Source organism: Haplochromis burtoni, unplaced genomic scaffold (assembly GCF_018398535.1).
Source record: "Haplochromis burtoni strain Fernald_Lab_line unplaced genomic scaffold, NCSU_Asbu1 Contig_1977, whole genome shotgun sequence".
Lineage (NCBI taxonomy): Eukaryota > Metazoa > Chordata > Actinopteri > Cichliformes > Cichlidae > Haplochromis > Haplochromis burtoni.
Window position 1 is genome coordinate 1 of NW_024584338.1, and position 18,172 is coordinate 18,172.

General features: G+C 41.0%; 3 protein-coding genes across 3 annotated transcripts; 1 reads left to right on the plus strand and 2 right to left on the minus strand.

Annotated features, from left to right (window-relative positions):
* Positions 1 to 4,567: 4,567 nt before the first annotated feature.
* LOC102314072 (probable polypeptide N-acetylgalactosaminyltransferase 8) lies at positions 4,568 to 11,311 on the minus strand. The gene is made up of 11 exons (XM_042217433.1): positions 11,011 to 11,311; positions 10,160 to 10,490; positions 9,862 to 10,028; positions 9,502 to 9,688; positions 8,678 to 8,875; positions 8,451 to 8,565; positions 7,960 to 8,145; positions 7,310 to 7,447; positions 7,091 to 7,183; positions 6,321 to 6,491; positions 4,568 to 6,209 (listed from the first exon to the last, which is right to left on the minus strand). The coding sequence occupies exons 1-11, from the start codon at positions 11,258 to 11,260 to the stop codon at positions 6,090 to 6,092; spliced, it is 1,956 nt and encodes a 651-aa protein (XP_042073367.1). The 5' UTR covers positions 11,261 to 11,311; the 3' UTR covers positions 4,568 to 6,089.
* Positions 11,312 to 11,560: 249 nt separating this feature from the next.
* Positions 11,561 to 14,457, plus strand: LOC106632786 (the record flags this gene model as incomplete). Its single annotated transcript, XM_042217435.1, is given in 2 exon segments — positions 11,561 to 11,775; positions 11,969 to 14,457. A coding segment is annotated over 1 exon segment (1,661 nt), but the record flags the coding sequence as incomplete, so codon positions are not given.
* A 1,194-nt stretch (positions 14,458 to 15,651) lies between these two features.
* LOC121813591 lies at positions 15,652 to 18,166 on the minus strand. The gene is made up of 2 exons (XM_042217434.1): positions 17,297 to 18,166; positions 15,652 to 16,282 (listed from the first exon to the last, which is right to left on the minus strand). The coding sequence occupies exons 1-2, from the start codon at positions 17,827 to 17,829 to the stop codon at positions 15,652 to 15,654; spliced, it is 1,164 nt and encodes a 387-aa protein (XP_042073368.1). The 5' UTR covers positions 17,830 to 18,166.
* Positions 18,167 to 18,172: the final 6 nt, after the last annotated feature.

Here is an 18,172-nt window from a genome sequence, read left to right on the forward strand (position 1 = left end):
AGGAGCGTGTCAGGCTACATTTCACTGTGTGTTATACTTGTATAACTATGCATGTGACAAATAAAGAACCTTGAACCTTGAACCACTGTATTTGATCAGAAATATGAAATATTTTAGCAAGAGATAGACTGGGTGGACTAAATTGTCTTTGCATGTACACAAGAGAGAATGAAAGATTAAAATCATGAAAAATAAAAGTGGTACAGAGGATCTCTGGTATCTGGAAGAGGTCGATCCAGAGGTAGCGGGTTGCTCAGAAAAACATTGTACCCATACTTCACAAACAGGCTCTGAGCCTCTCTTTGGTCATCCTCAGAGAAATCTTCCCTCCATTTGTCAAATCAAATCACTTTTATTGTCACATCACATGTGCAGGTACACTGGTACAGCACATGCAACTGAAATTCTTGTGTGCAAGCTTCACAAGCAACAGAGGTGTGCTTGAACAAGAATGACATAGGGAACAGTTTTTCAGACTTTTTCATTTGAGCTGTCTCATATTTGGGTTGAATATTTACATCACCTTTCTTCTGCTTCTCAGCTGATTTTCTGTCTGTCGCTGTCTTTGTCACGGCTAGTAGGGCAGGCTGTGTGTAATTTAATGAAGGACCCAAGATGCAGGCAGATTTTAGATGCGAGTGAGTTTTATTAGGGAGGTGAAACAAAGAGAAACGCAGTGGGCATGACACCGAACCTAAGGATTACCTAAACTGGAGAAAAGTAAGAAAAGACCAGAAATGGAGATGCAGGGAGATTCAGAGAAACTACACAGGAAAATGCAGGGAAATACACAGACAAACCAGCAATGCACACAAGAAAACACAGGGCTTAAATACACACAGGGCAATCAGGGAATGGGAGACAGGAGGGAGTCACAGCTGGGATGAATTGGACATGATGAGACAAGGGGAAGCAAAATTAGACAAACTAATGTAGGACATGGCACTGTCAAAATAAAACAGGAAGTGACATGAACACAGAGACTCAAAACTAAGACAGTAGAGAGGGAACACACATCTTCTGCATGACATCCTGCTTTTACTCAGAACTTCTGAGTACATCGTCTTCAGTAGAAAACTGAAGTAAAAACACGAATAAAAAAACACAATCAAGGAATTTCAATAGTTAATATTCCTACTCAACAAAAGAAACACTGCACAAGAAAATACTGAAAACTAGAGCATAAAAAGCACATTTATAGAAAAGGGACAAACACTTGTGTTATAATTTGACCTCGTATGTCATTAACAAACTGCAAAAGTTCAGTTAAAAGCCATTTCTTTCTTTCATAACTACACATACTGTTCTTCCATGAATGTTTTTGTTTGTTTGTTTGTTTTATCACACCTTATTGTCATATATTCAATACATGTGCAGGCAATACCCTTTACTGCGTCAACTTGTTTTTATGATTTTAACTCCTTTTATTACTTGATCTCTCTTCCTTTTTATGGTGCAAATACTATGGGTACCATGAAATCATAATTAATATTAATATGTGACTGAACTCACTTAGATAGGTTGGAAAAACTCCTGATCATATGCGGTGTTTCCAAATCCTTATTGGTATCCACACCATGTTTGTATCCGTTCTTCAGAAACATGCCCAAAAAGGGGATGACCAGTATGGTCCCCAGTAAAAAAAAAAGGCCTTTTTGTCCACATTCCCCTGATGGTGGTAACACACTGACCTCCTAGTCAGATAATAAAACTTCAGAGACACTAAGCTACTGAACTGCTGAGATTGAGTAGTTTGTACAGACTGGGGTTCATGTAAATTCAACTGAAAATGACCCCAATGACCCCCAAGTAAGAACAATAGCCGGTTTACCCATGAAACCCTTACAGTGACAGCTGATAGAATGCATAAAAAGATAATAACACCTCAGAGGACACACACGGAAAACTCACCTACTGACCTGACAACATCTACTAGTTTGTACCTGTTTTGCATAGCATAAAACCTCTGGGTTACATTGACATAGGCACAGTCTTTGACATCCCTGCCCGCTCATTACAGGCACAGGTGTTCCTCATGTGTGTTGATGTCATGGCTCATTTAACAAAATGCCTGAAATTATTACTAGTAATTATTATTAAGATTGCTATTATAATCTTCAGTTTACTGGCTGTTAATTGTCAATCGTGTGGGTAACATTTAACTTCTGTTGTCTCAGTACTTGATGTCTGAGAAACTCAGGTGCAGAGCAGTAATGTAGAGCTAACCATAGCTGTCTAATACATTTATGTTAAACTCATCCAATATCATAGTTCACAGACAGGAGGTGTATGCAACAAAGCTATGTAAGGACATTTCACATCACTCTTTTCACACCCTACACGATCTGTCATCAGTTGACATCCTGTAGGACAGCCATTCCCAAAGTCAAGCTCTTCAGAATAAAAGTAAAAGAAATGTTTATTAAAGGGTAAGTGTGTTCAGATATCTGTTTGTCACAGTTAATTTGGAGTGAAGTCACATCTGAAACTCTGAGCATGTTATTACCCCATCTAAAGTCCATGTTAAGCTACCTGAGTTTACCCAACCTTAAAAATGTGTACAAATGGATTTGTTTAACCCTATAAGACCCAACCCATCAAAAAATAGCCAGAAATTCAGATTTTTTGGAACTGAGATGTTTATTAACCTTTATAACAAAATCCTTCAAATTTTCTGCTATATTATGCAATATATAACATATATTTATTATATATTTTTTGTATCGCATTAGGAACATTGCGTGTTTTTTTGAAACTTTTTGCTAACAACAACAATGTTAATTTTAGACTAACAAAAGAGTTTTGTCCATAACATTTTGAAATTATGGCAAATATTGATCATGTTGATGAGATAGAGGTCTCAGAAACTCATGTATCAAATCAATCATCTACGACACAAAGGGCATTAAATGTATATAATATTGATGTAAATGTTTCACAGCAGAAGCTATGCGGACCAATCTCTTGCAACGGTTGTAGAAGGATCGAATGGCCAGCAGCAATGCGCTAGACACCCCATACTCCCAAGCACCTCCCACAGGAAACTCTGAGGGACATGGTGAAATGCCTTCTACAGGTCCACAAAACACATGTAGACTGGTTGGTCAAACTCCTGTGAACCCTCAAGTATCCTCGAGAGGGTAAAGAGCTGGTCCAGTGTTCAGGACCAGGACAAAACTGCATTGTTCCTCCTGTATCCGAGGCTCGACTAATGGACGGACTCTCCTTTCCAGCACCCTGGCAAAGACTTTCACAGGGAGGCTGAGGAGCGTGATCCCCCTATATTTAGTACACACCCTCCGGTCCCCCTTCTTAAAGTTGGGTGGTACCTCTGCCAATCCTGAGGTTCCAGAATCTCTTCGAGGCAGTCCGAAAGTCTTTTTCCATGGCCTCTCAGAACTCCTCCCACACCTGATTACCGCCATGACAGGCACAAACTATCTTGTGGCTGCAGCTCAATGCAGCAGCTTTGGCAATGCGACCTAGGGTGCCCTGGTGCCACGTGCACTTATGAACACCCTTATGTTCGAACATGGTGTTTGCTATGGACCAACGGTGATTTGCACAGAAATCCAACAACAAAAAAACCACCCTGGATCAGATCCGGTAGGCCTTTCCTCCCAATCACGCCCCTCCAGGTCTCACTGTCATTGCCCATATGAGGGCAAAGCACAGACAACCTTTTCCCCGATCCAAAGTTGCAGGGAACAAACCCTCTTGTCCACCAGGAGAATCCACAAAGGACAAGCAGCAAGCCAAGGAGATACCCCTGTCTTCCGCATCTCACCAATAGCAACTCCAGACTGAGACAGAGTCCAGCCCCTCTACAGGAGACTGGTTCCAGAGCCCAAGCTGTGCGTTGAGGTGAGCTCGACTATATCTAGCTGGCACCTCTCAACCTCATGCACTAACTCAGGCTCCGTCCCCACAAGAGATGTGAAATTCTATATCCCAGTTGTGAGTCTTGTTAGACGGAGATTGGTCCACCGGAGCCCCTGCTCCTGGCAGCTGCATGACACACATTGTACCCGACCCCTATGGCAGCTCCTGCGGGTGGTGGACCTAAAGGAGGATGGGCCCATGTCCAGTCTGTGCCCAACGGGGAACAAAGACCCGGCCACCAGACGCTTGCCGTCGGGCACCCTCCTCAGGCCTGTCTCCTGGGCGGGGCCCCGGTCACCCTATCCTGGGCAGGGTAAACTGTTCCCTTAATTGTATAATCATATGGGTCTTTTGAATTGCTGCTTGTCTGGTCTCTCACCCAGGACCAATTTGCCATGGGAGACCCTACCAGGGGGCAAAAGCACCCCCCCCCCCCGACAATATAGCCCTTGGGATCCCTGGGACACAGAAGGTAGCGATTCACGGAGGGGGGAATGTTGTCTGTCTACTGTAGAAAGTTTTTGATTTAAAATTGAAACAGGCAATGTGGAGTCGGTATGAACAGTGTAATGGAGCACCTTTAACAGAATGGGATCTGCTTAAAAGTAATGGGAATCAGTTATACTGAAGCATTAGGAAAAAGTAAATGAGCAGTTTTATTCAGGACTGTGTGTTTGTATTAGTTTTTCATTATGATGCACTACATTCCAGAGAACTCTACAAAATAGTCAGACATCTGTTCCCTTTTAGGCATGCATCCTGATGTTAGTCATGTTTAAATTAAATATTTAAATTATATTATATTTCAGTTGAATGATATTCCTTCATAGGTCTTTACCACATTTATTTTTCATTAGTAACATAACAGACATAAGATCTATAAAATACATTTCGAAATCTTTTAACTACCCACTAGTGCCAACAGGACTGTGATGGACCGAGTTGAAAAACAGGAGGAGTCCCCGGAATTATTAGAAAAATATAGTTTCCATTTATTTAACCCCCAAAAATTATATTTACAAGAATAATAAATGTTGAGCTCATAAAAGAGGTCAAAGAAGCAAAACTGAACTCAGGCAAAGACTGCAAACGTAACAAACCAAATGACTGCTACAAACATACATAATTGACCTAAACATGAAATGACATACAAGGGTACATATAATGGCTGTCAGACCATTGTGACACATGAGGGGTAACAAACAAAACACAATCATAAATCACAAACGATGCAGCACAATCTAGTTTGTTAATAAACTAAACACTAAAGAAGAAAATTAAAAACCCCATTAAACCCTAAACTCAAATATTTAATTAAATACAAATACTTTGTTTTTAAAGTAAAGAAAACACACATTCTCCCCTTCAGCAGGAAGTGGTGGTGTGGTCCAATTATCTTCCTTTGTATTTAATGGTTTCAAACCCTGGCTACCATCTTTTGTCCAGCAACTCCCAGGGATTATGGCAGGTAAGAAATAAAAAGACAAAGGTTAGTCAGAAAGCAAAGAAATGAAGTAGTATGAATACATAAGTAAACTAAATGCGCGCGCTTACAAATAGAACAAATGTATCCAAACCAATCAATAAAGTTATTGGAAACTAAAATGTATTACTATGTTCAAATGAAGAATGAAAATACAAAAGTTACCGACTTTAGAGTGTGGCCACGGGTTTGGCCATCACAAGGACAGATATGAATTATAGATTTTGCTATGGTAACTACCGTTGAAATACTGGAAACTCAAGTCCTTCAAACTTGTAACAGACAGAGCAAATGTGTTATTAAAAGATATTATTTTATGGTCTCCATTGTAGCTGAAACTTAATAAGTAAAGCATCACTTTAAAACTGCAATTACCAAGCATGAGTTTTACTGGGACAGAATATGTGAACATGGATTTGCTGCAATTCATGTCAACTCTTGTACAGACATATAATTGGCAACACCCTGCTAGGATTTCACAACTGTGTAACTTGGTCTTGAATGTTGAAAAGACTCAAAGTTTGTTGTGCTACTCTAGACTGAAAATCTTTGATACAAAACCTACTTAATATCTAAGGTATTTTTTCAAATATCTTGGCTTTAAAATCTGTAATACACACACACTCACATTAAAAGTATTGGAAGCAAAAGTCAATGTATTGTCCTCAATAGAGCACCCAGGTGTAACTTATCCACTGCCCAATGAACAGAGCTCAAACACACTTTAAAAGGGTTTGATTATGTGTTGAATTGTCCATCTTTGACCCGTACATTCCTGTATTATAAGTTTCTTGTTTATAATTTCCAGGCATCTCTTTGTCTGTCTGTTCTTCAGTTCTTCGCCCTGGGAAAGAAAGCAAAGTGTTAAAAAAAAAAGGCAGCTAGTTTGTTCAGTTTTAAGACAAACAGTGCTCATTCAACCTGTTCTGAGATGCAGCAAACAACTTTGTAGTACCTGAGTGAAGTCCCAGTATATCCCCATTCCTTTCTGCATAGCCTCTTTACAGTTGTACAGGCCAGGCTCAGTTTCTTCTGTGCCTATGTCAGCTAAACATCGGTTGTCATTGTACTTATGTGACTTGATGCCACCAATGTAGAGCTCACCCGTTCCACGATAATATGTGAACTTAGAAAGGAAGAAAGAGAAAGAGACAGAGAGATACAGAGGGCAAAATGATATTATGATGTTAAAAATGCTAACAACAGACAACAAGGAACAATAACTAACTTCTTCGTTCTCTGTGGACTGTGACATTCATTTCAGATGGAATTGCACGCACAAATGCTTGTGTTTCGAAAGAGACATCCTGGGTGCGATCTAAAAATACCAGCTGCACTGTCAACAATCCTGAGCTTAACAAAGAGACAAGCTTAAAGACAAAATTACTCAATTGTAACCCTTTAAAGCTTGAACCATGAAATAATTGCAAGAAAGGTTTTGAAAATAGAAAATAAAGTGTTTACCATTAAAAAAATTTAAAATATGAGTTCCAAATTTATTTTTTCTTCATTTTTTGCTTAAACTTGTGTTGTGCAATTTGTTGAGGTTGTTTGGGGGGGAAGGGGGGGAGTCTGAAAAACTCCCAAATTTGTATCAAATATGATACAGTATGCGTTAAAAGATTTAATCAATTTATAGTGTTTTTCGTTTTGATTTTTGTTTTTTTATAACGGCACTGCCTTATAATCATGATTATCAACATAATTATAAGGTGCTTCACTTACTTGAGGTCCATAGTAGTAGCAATTGTAGGCTATCGGTGTGTGACCTGGTACTGCACCTTGGTCTATGCACATGTCAGCGTCAAGGCTCTTCATCTGTCATCAGGAGAACATTATGAATATTACAAATGGAAACAGCAAATCATCAAACACAGATTCCCACACATTGTGCAGGACCTCTCTGTACCAAACATACTAAGCATCAGAGAAAAGTAAACGTACTCCTCCATATGCGAGGAGGTCGTCCCAGGGATCCAGCTTAGGATACACATTATCCAGGTACCATTTGAAAGGTTTACAGTTCAGCCTTTCTCTGAGTTTCTTCCTCTCTGAAATGTCACCTATGTCAATTCCATGATTCTGCAAAAAGCAAAATAAGGTGTTAATCAGCTTATAGTTTCATGTGACTGAGGAAGAATCTAAAGAGAGGTTTCCTTTGAATTTCAATGCAAAAAAAGCTAAGAGCACTCAAAGTCTCATAAAGTTGTTAATTAATCAATGTTTTTTTTGCGTCATGTAAGCAGACAAATGAAATATCCCTTAAAGAAAGTGTCATTTACTATTTGTGTCAATGCCACAAACACCATGCCACAAAGTTTCTTCCTCTCTGAAATGTCGCCTGTGTCAATTCTATGATTCTGCAGGAACTAAGAAGAAGATGTGAATCGATTCACAGATTGTGACTGAGGAAGAATCTGAAGAAAGATTTTCCTTAAATGTCAATGTAAAAAAAGCTAAAACACAAACACACAAAGAGCACTCAAAGCCTAATATGTACCCATAACTCATCGCCTCATGACTCTGTGAACAGGAGAATGAAATATCCTTTAGAAAAAACATAATTTGCTGTTTGTGTCAATGCCTCAAAACACCTCAAATGGGATGTTCCAAGCCAAGTTAACGTTGTGCTTGTATTCATCCATCCAGATCTCTGCAACTCTGAGGGCATTTCTCTTCATGGCAGGACCCAGGTCAGGCATGTAGGGCTTGTGGGCCCTCTCGATGTGGGCGATCTTGGAACATGGAACAACTTCAACACTGCCCCCACATGTCCATACCTACATGAAAAAAAAAAGCACAATAAAACTCAGTCACTATTCTTTCCATGGCTAAGATATAACTTTGGACCTCATCTCCTTGTTTGTATTACATAATGCAATTCATTTACTTGCTACCTGCACCTTCAGTTTCTATGGTATGTTTATAGCCATTTTAAATGATCTGCAGATTAGGACACCTGTGGTGATTATAACAAAATCCAGAAGGTCCATCTGCACAAATATTCTATATAATCTGATGGCAAAGACACTTATGTTTGCTTTACTATGGAAGAGAATTTTATGACTCTATGATCTTTACTCACACGAATTCCCAGCTCAACATTTTCTCCACCATACACTTTCATTCCTTCATCAAGGACTCCAATTTCCCCTAGAAACTTTCTATCAGCAACCATGATCCCCATGACAGATGGACTCCTAAAGTCAAAGAAGAGATCTCTATTTTAACTATTGTACACTGATATTAGATCATAATGATAGAGTTAATATGGCTGTTATATTGTTAAACATTGATTTTACTTGAACTTACTTTCCAGGCAGTGAACCGTCATTAAGTTTGTAATACTCGGGTGTAAAACTCTCATACATGCACCACAGAGCCCAGTCGAAGGCGTGTGCATTGGGATGATATGTAATAACCTTGAGATCATCAAAGTTGACTCTATCAAACACCGGGGAAACCACCACAGTTCGGTCAGCTTTAATCTGTGTCAGCAGAGGTTCAGCCCTGCATGAAGGAGGGGAACAAAGAAAAGGTGGAAAAGTTAGTCAACTAATGTGTACATTTCATTAACTGCTGACATGTCTGGGTCAACACTCTTCAATCACACTATGCAGCATGACTATGGCAACTGGTATAAACTGGAATTATGTGTCACAGTCTGGCTGGCAGACCGTGGCTCAGGGGGTTGGGAATCGCATCTGTAACGGAAGGTCGCCGGTTCGATCCCTGGGCTCTCTGTCCTGGTCGTTGTGTCCTTGGGCAAGACACTTTACCCTACGCCTACTGGTGTTGGCCAGAGGGGCCGATGGCGCGATATGGCAGCCTCGCTTCTGTCAGTCTGCCCCAGGGCAGCTGTGGCTACAACCGTAGCTGCCTCCACCAGTGTGTGAATGTGAGAGTGAATGAATAGTGGTATTGTAAAGCGCTTTGGGTGCCTTGAAAAGCGCTATATAAATCCAATCCATTATTATTAAATCACCGATGGCAATTTATATTTGGTAAACTTGTAGCTATCTCATGAAGACAGCATTGATATGTTCTTTAACACAATGTGGTAATATAATGATAAAAGAAAACAGAAAATATAAGACTTAAACCAACAACTGAATGTATTTCTGCCATGTTCCTACCACATCTCATGGACTTCAATGTGTGCGTCCAGGATGGCCACCACGTCAGCAGTAGCAGCCCTCCACCCGGATGCTCTGGCATGAGCGAGACCTCTCTGCTCACTGTGCCTCACTCTCACAATACGGAGATTAGGGTTCTCCTGCTCAAGCAACTTCACATAAACGTCAAGGTCACCCTTCAGATTGTCTGAATGGAAAAAGATAGTTATGTTTTTTTCTGAAGGAAGTGTGGGTAAGGAAGTGATACCAGCAGATTCAAACCGTCTAAAGAAGAAAACTAGTCCCAAACATGTGTGACGTGATAGTCTTCACTCAGCTTTTGATGATATATTTGAAACCAATCGTTTGTATCCAATTTACCATTAGAACTATGGTCATCCACCATTATTATCTCCTTCAGCAGGTTTTTAGGAGTGCGGTTGATGATGCTGCGCAGGGCTCTTTGGAGAACAGACAGGGCTTCATCCAGGTAGATGAGCACCACACTGAGACTCGGCAGGTCCTTGGGGTAACTCTTTTTCAAACACCTATTTATTAAAAAGATCAGAAATTTGAAATATTTTAGCAAGAAATAGACTGGATAGAGTATTTTTTTTTCTTTGAATGTACAGGAGAGAGAATGAAAGATTAAAATCATGAAAAGTTGTAAAAGTTGTACCGAGGATCTCTGGTATCTGGAAGAGGTCGATCCAGAGGGAGGCGATCGCTCAGATAAACATTGTACCCATACTTCTCATACAGGCTCTGAGCCTCTCTTTGGTCATCTTCAGAGAGATTTGCCCCCCACTCCTTGAACAAGACCGAGTTAGGGAACAGTTTTTCAGACTTTTTCATTTGATCTGCTTCATTTTGGGGTTGGATATTTGCATCATCTTTCTTCTTCTCTGCTGGCCGTTGGACTTCTGCTGATTTTCTTTGTTTTTCTCTGTCCTCTTCCAATATTTTCTGCATGATATCCTGCTTTTTCTCAAAACCTCTGAGTACTTTGTCTTCAGTAAAAGAGAATGTAAGCAAAAACATGATCAAAGAAATGGAATGAGTAACTTTCATACATGCACTCATCTTCTACATTTCCTACCTCTGTTTACATGCATACAGAAGCATAAAAACAAAAGCATAAATAAAAATACACTGCACGTTCAAAAGCCAAAATTGCAGTATTAAACACTTTAATTGAACTTTGACATAAACTTGTGTTATCATTTTATCTCATTTGTCAACAATAAACTGCAAAAGACCTATTTATTTCTCTTTATAACCATACTAAGGGTGCTTTCATTAATGTCTTTTCCCCCTATACTTTTTACTAATAAATCATTGGCGGGCATTGACTTAATGTCATATCTTCAATACATGTGCATGTAAAACTGCCTCTGAATTTAATTGATATTTCGTTTAATTTTATTACGGTATTTAACTTTCTTTCTTGTATAAAACCCACGGGTAGCATTTAATCTTAATAATAATAATAATCATCTAAAAGAGAAACTTTAATCTGACTGAACTCACTTAGATCGCTGATTCTTTCCTCCAGGTTGGACGAGGGCTTCATGCGCGGTGTGTCCATCTCGTTTTTAGTGTCCACGCTATGTTGGTGTCCATTCTTCAGAAAGATGCCGAAGTAAACCATGACCCCCACAGCTCCCACTAACAACAACAGCCGTTTTATCCACGTTCCCCTCATTCTGATAACACACCAGCCTCCCAGCCAGACAATCCAACGTGAGAGGACACAAAGAAGCACACACACACAGCTCATCTACTGACTGGACGAGATCAAATAGCTGATAACTCCTGATGTGAATGCCATTAAATCGTTAGTTGAGCAGACGTGTGAACATCGCTACCCGCCCATCGCGGCAGGTACGCCCTGCAGCAAGCAGCGTCAGGGTCATGGGCGTACCTGTGTGTCCAGACCTGCCCAAAAAAGTGACTGTGCCTCGTGAATGTAACAGACAATAAAAGATATATTGTATATTTAAGAATTCTTTGTAAGAATAGTGTGTTAATAAACATGGTCCAGCCAAATTAATTAAAAACAACTCTCATTGTAAATGACCCAGATTATTTGTTTATTTGATATTTTTTCAAACAGTTAAATCCCTGAACGAATTATACCTTATAATATAGATTAAACTCTTATTTTGAAATTCGTAACGGGCAACTTCCGGGAAGGAAGATCGTACCGCAACTGCTTGCCGCAGAAAGGATTAAATGAGAAGGTTATCGTTTTCCATCCATCTTAAAATTAGCATCTAGCTGGAAGGCGAACAGGTATGTTTGTGTGTTGTACTTGTTGTTTACATTTCGGACAATTTGTAAATGTATTACTTGATTGTTAATAAGTTTATGAGCGATCTAGCAGGCTGATGCTAGCACCTCCTGTGCCTTTTCTGTGAATTGATTAGCATAACAGAAACGTGGTTATATCAAGTGAATGTTTATTTGTTTTATGTTATGATTACAGCTCTTACGATGTGTCTATGGCAATTTGTGAATAAATGGGTTGGAATACCCCACCATGGTCCATCCGTAATGATCATTGAGTGCATCGTCTGAATAAAGTCCGGCTGGAATGCTACAGTAAGAGCTGATCCCCCGCATCATCCTGCTGCCATCCTGCACCACGGAACCACGAGGACGAGTCACGGAGCTGTGTTGCTATTCGTCTGGGATTGACAAGACATTTCACGGAGCAACTCAGTGCCATTCTATGGGTCTTCTAGACAGAGACTTTATAATCATCATGCAGCTGGCTTAATGGTTTGATGTGACGGTCAGAAAAGGTATGGAACATTTCATTCTAATCGACAAGGAAAGGACATTCATTCTCATCAGTGGTGGTTAAAGGGAGAGAGAAGGTCGTCAACTACTGTGGACATCTGCTGCATTAAGACACAACGGACATGAAGTAATAACAAGTGAAGTAATTTTGTTTATTGGTATTTACCACCACTACTGTATATTTATCATTCTTTCTACTGACCCAAAAGGGGGTGAAAGAGGGGCATTTAGTTCAATTTGTAACTGTACAATAGTAATGGTGTATTGATCTGTGTTTAGCATAAGAGGTTTACTTTACCACATCAGTTTGCAACAGCTAGCAGGTTGCATTTATTATTTTATACATTTCTTCTCAATGTTGTGTTGGTTATCCGCTTCTATTTCAACTTAGTTTAAAGTGCAAAGATTCTCCTCCCTTCTGTTAATGCAGCCTGTAAGTTATAGTAACCACAAGCAGCTCATTAACTAAAGCCTGCAAATTAGATAAGTAAATAACATAAACATTAAGGAAATGGAGACTCCCTCCTCACAAACAGAACTAGAGCATCAGATAGTCGACCTGCAGAATAAAATCAAAGGGCTTAAGGCGTCTCTTGAAGACACATCAGAAACTACGGAAATAGAAATTTTGGAGAAGGAAATTCAACGCAGAGAAGAAACGTTGAACAACTTACAAGGTGAGCTTAAGGAAGGCCTCCGACGTTCCACTCGAACAAAAATCCCAACTCCAAAGGCGCTCGAAATGCAACAGGAGGAAGCAAGAAAAAGGGAAAGAAAGTTCATCTCAACGTACGAAAGATGGAAGATTCGAGCCCGAGAGTCAAGAGAGCAGCTCAAGTCAGACATTAGTAAAGGCGAGCTGGCATCTTTGATGGATTCTTTGGAGAAAGAGAAAGAAACTGTGTTAAACACTTACCTTGAAATACGAAGTCACATTACACCTTCTCCAGAATTAAGACGTCACGTTGACAGTTGTGAGGCAGTTACAGCCGAAATTATGAAAGTTACCCACGAGAGAATGTCAGATCTCGATGGTGATTATGATGCAGAACAAGTACATTGCCGTCTCAGGGAGCTGCTTAAGAACATCTACGCACGCTCCATCTATGGATCCACCGCATCTAGAGTGACAAAGTCAATCCGTAGTCACAAAAGCACTACTCTAACACTCAAACAGGCAGATGCAGCAGCAGAGCTAGCTGCTAAGGAAGTCGAATTTGAAGGGTTGCTGGAAGAAGAGAGACAAATGGAGAAGATAGAGGAACAGCAGAGAAAAATGGAAGTAGAAAAGCGCAGACTTGAACGCCTTCAAGCAGAAAAGAATTTGAGGGCTGCTCAGGCGAAACTGCAAGTCTACAGCCAGGTAGCCTCGCAGGAAGGCAGTCTCCATTCCTCTAATAGTTCAGTGGGAAATCATCATGTTCCCCCTGCTATCAACCCTCCAACTCCCACCGTCACAGCATCGCCACCCGACCTAAACGTGTCATCCCTTGCCCAAGCCCTACAAGACAGTATGGCTCTAAATAGACTTCCAGTTCCAGAGCCGTCTGTATTTAGTGGGGATCCCATTCAGTTCATTGAGTGGAAAACTTCATTCATGTCACTTATTGACAAAAAGGCCATCTCCCCAGCAGACAAACTTTATTACTTGAGAAAGTATGTAGGCGGCCCAGCTCGTAAAACATTAGAAGGAACTTTCTATAGGAATGACAGCGACGCTTATAAGGATGCGTGGAACAAACTGGATAACAGATATGGCCAAACCTTTATTATACAGAAAGCCTTCAGAGATAAGCTCACAGATTGGCCAAAGATCCAACCAAGAGATGCAGAAGGATTAAGAGACTTCTCAGATTTCTTAAACGCTTGCCAAGATGCAATGACACATGTGAAGAGCCTCGAAATACTGAACGACTGTGAAGAGAATAAGAAGCTAATCCTTAAACTACCAGAGTGGATAGCATCTCACTGGAACAGGAAGGTTACTGAAGCCTTAAAGGGCAATAAGGAATTCCCCAGTTTTAAGGACTTCGCCGCATTTATGGCGACAGAGGCAGAGATTGCTTGCAATCCAATCACCTCAGCTTATGCCCTCCGCAGCTCTGAGTCGAGCACTGCAAAACAAGGCAGCAGAGACCCTAAGAGGAACAAGGCAAGCGTTCTAAACACACACTGCTGCAACATTTACATGGTAGGGTGAGAATTTTGAAAAATGAAAGCATGGATCCATCCTGCCTTGTATCAACAGTTCAGGGTGATGGATTGTTTAAAGGTCACAGCCTGCATGAGTATTGTTGCTGACATGTCAGTGTCCTTTATGACCACAGTGTCCCCATGTCCTAATGGCTGCATTGTTGCTGATCTATGAAGTAAATATGGGCCAAATATCACAAAACCAGAGGAACATAGTATTAGCAATGTGTTCCTACCAAAGTGGCCAGTGAGTGTGTGACGAGATGAGACTAAAAGGTTTAGTTAATATGATTCTGGATCTTTAAGCCCCAAATTGTAACTATTATGCTTTTGAGCACTGACTACTGTCATATGTACACAACTATTCAGGAAAACCCTGCATAAAGTATTTAATTAATGATAATAAATTTTAAAACAGGGGAACTGGAAGTCTGTTCAGAGGCCAGACTCTGATCTTTAAGAGCAAAGTTAAACCAGCAGGGGGAGTTGAGTTAGAGTTGCTTGCAGTCACATGGTTTAGCACTGTGTATTCATCAGGCTTTGTCTACACCATGTAGGCCTGCCTGTATTTTTTTCCTAATGTATCAAGTCCGAGCATGCAGCTCCTCATTCGCTAGGCCTGACATTAGGCATATCTATCTCCATGAAGATGGACACTTGCAGTGAGCACTTATCATGGGTATTTTCTGCGCTCTTTAATTTGCTGATTAAGAAGCTAAGAGACTAGTCTTCAAGTCCACGTACCGTTTACAGCAACTCAAGTTCATCACAGAAGCGCACTAGAAGGATTACGCGCCGTCAAGGAAGAGATATTTAAGAACACAAACAGCTCATGTCGCACTCTAAATATATGCCGGTTTGAATTGAACATTATAGGTGAGCTGTAAGCCCCCTGAGATCTGGATCATCATTATATTACAACACCTAACGCGAAACAACTTGTCGAGAGTAGTTCACATAGGTTTCTAATGAAAACCTACTGAAATAAGATACAAACTCCAAAACCTTTCAAAGTCACCATTTATTAGAACAGATGTACTCTATATGTAGTGTTTTGTCACAGTGAGATACTGTAGAAGAGAAGACGCACTCCTGCAGGCTGCTGTCTGCCTGTAGTTGTTTTTTCCTTTCTTCCTCCTCTTTGAAGGCTGGAGAAATCATCCAGAAATGTTGTCATTTATGTGGGATCTTATTTACTCTTAAAATCACTGGTCTGCATCGCCAGCAGTCAGCAGGAGGTTCATTAAAACTGGGCAATAAGATAATGAGATTGTTCATCAGGTCAGGACCAGTGAGCAGATGATCATTCAAACTGGTTCCCTGGTACTTGGCAGAGCAGTCGAACACCACGCGCAGTTTGCCTGGCTTCTTGTCGTGGAATACACCGTGATGAGGTATGTACCATTTTTCGCCCTCTTTCCCATCATCGTGGACTTCCTCTGCATCACCCCTTTCTATGACCTCCTCCATGAACTTGATATACTGTTCTTTGTACCCTTCATCCTTTAACAGCTTCCTCTTTAGATGGCTCAGACGTATGACTGCAAGCTGTTTGTTGTCAGGTAAGGTAGGTCTCTCCTTAAAGGGCAACGGCATCTCGTAGTGACCTAGACTGTTCTTTTCGATGTGGTTCTTGAGTTTGTCCAGGAACAGGATGTCCTCCTGAGACACTGGTTTGCCGTCTTCCTTAGCATCCTTAAAGTCAGACTCTAGAATGCGAATGGCATCTGCCGGAGTGACTGGTGGGAGCTCCCTGACTGCAACTCGGAAGCACTGTCCCGCCGTACTTGAGGTGTCGGGGCATGTCGACTAGGGCTGGGCGATATATCGAGTTTTTTAAAAATATCGATATATTTTCATACGAGATATAAGATGTGACAATATCGTTTATATCGATATAGTCTATGTTACGTTATAATTATACTTGTGGAGCCGCAGGTTTGCCTCTCTTTCGTCCACTTTTGTCTCTACGCAACGTTACTCGGCCTCGCCTCTCCTTCACTGAACACAGCTTCACCTGCAGGCAATGACAAGATGAAAGCGGAAAATCTCCGTTAGCGAGTTACGCGGATCGCCCGTGCGTGGGGCTGGACGGCGTCAACGTGTTAGCGAGCTAACCGCGCTAACGAGCTAACCGCGCTAACGACATGCAGCCCGGAGGGGCTGCACGGCCTAAAATCCTTTCATTTTCTCAAAAATCGACAGTGCGCCTTATGTATGAATTCTGGTTGTGCTTACTGACCGCGAACCGATTTTATGTGGTACACAGCGCTCAGCAATCTGTCAAAAAATGTTTTAATATGACTTTGCTAAGCTACGGAGCTGCACCGCTTGATGGATTGTCGGAGGATTACGGCTACCGGGGAGGAGCCTCGCGGAGTGATACGTACTGTGCTTCAACGTAATATTACCGTACTGTGTGTGTATAAGGACCACAAATGGCACCTGTTCAGAGACGTGGTGCAGCTGTGAAATCTGTCTCTTTGTTATTATGCTCAGCGTCTATTAGTTTACATTTTGACTGCACAATTGTGAGCTTTTTGTTATGCACAAAAACAACATTGTTTTCTTTTATTTATGGACCATGATTATTTAATAAATGCTGATAATTTATTTTTGAGTAATTTCTTCATGTACATCTACGCTGTATGTAAATAAAAGTGCCCGTGTGACATCTGGGACACAGTGTGACTAAGAACTCTCTTTTTGTTCTTAACTTATGGCTTTAAAAAAAAAAAATCGAGATATATATCTTATATCGCCATCCAGCTAAAAAATATCGAGATATGAATTTTGGGTCATATCGCCCAGCCCTAATGTCGACGTACCACCAACTATGCTCCATCCTAAGTCGGTACGAATTGCATAAGGCTCATCGTCTCCTCCCGTTATGACGTCTCTTGGTGCCATTGCTCGTGCGCAGTTATAGCCTATCAATAAACCAACCTCACAGTCCTGTAGAGGTGGAATCTCTTCTATGACCTTGGAGAGATGATTCCACCTTTTAGCTGTCTCGCATGTTGGGATATGGGCTCTGTTTACTGGTATGCAATCCTTGGTATAAGCAGGAGGAAGGTCGATGAGGAGGGAAGAGCGATAACCCCGAACACAAAGCCCTGAGACTCTTTGGCTCTTTACGATCACGTCGCGTCCAATCATAGTAGTTAACTTCAGCTTAACTGGACAGGAATCTGCCTTTAATACATCACTCAGTTCCTGGTCAACAAACGTCGTGTCGCTTTGCGTGTCCAGCAAGGCGTAAACCAGTTTCTCAGTTCCTGTATCCCTTTTTGACACCCACACAGGCACAATCATTGATGTGTTAGTTGGCTGTCCAGTAATCACTGACATTGAAGTTGCAGCAGCCTCCGTTTGGCCGGCATTGCTCAGGATAGTGGTTTCCTGTGGCAGAACTCTTTCCTTCTTTAAATAGTTGTCATCGTGTAAACAAGTGGGATGTTTACCCTTGCACGTGTTGCATGAGTGTCGATGTCGACAGTCTTTTGCACTATGTCCAGGTTTGGTGCAGCCATAGCAGAGCTTATGTTCTCTGACAAAATCTCGACGCTCCTCCAGAGTTTTAGCAATAAACTTGGGACATCCATGTAGTCTGTGTTGATTATTTTGACAGAAGGCACAAGGAGACCTTTCCTTTCCTTTAACTGGCTTGAGCCTCTCGGTGTCAGCCTCAGTC

Coding starts and splice junctions, on each gene's coding strand:
- LOC102314072 (XM_042217433.1), bottom strand. CDS start 11,260: ATGAGCTGTGTGTGTGTGCTTCTTTGTGTCCTCTCACGTTGGATTGTC. Junction 10,029..10,159: donor CCAGATACCAGAGATCCTCG/GTACAACTTTTA, acceptor TTTAATAAATAG/GTGTTTGAAAAAGAGTTACC. Junction 6,492..7,090: donor GCTACTACTATGGACCTCAA/GTAAGTGAAGCA, acceptor TTCCTTTCTAAG/TTCACATATTATCGTGGAAC.
- LOC121813591 (XM_042217434.1), bottom strand. CDS start 17,829: ATGTCAGTGATTACTGGACAGCCAACTAACACATCAATGATTGTGCCT. Junction 16,283..17,296: donor ATAGTTGGTGGTACGTCGAC/ATTAGGGCTGGG, acceptor GCCCTAGTCGAC/ATGCCCCGACACCTCAAGTA.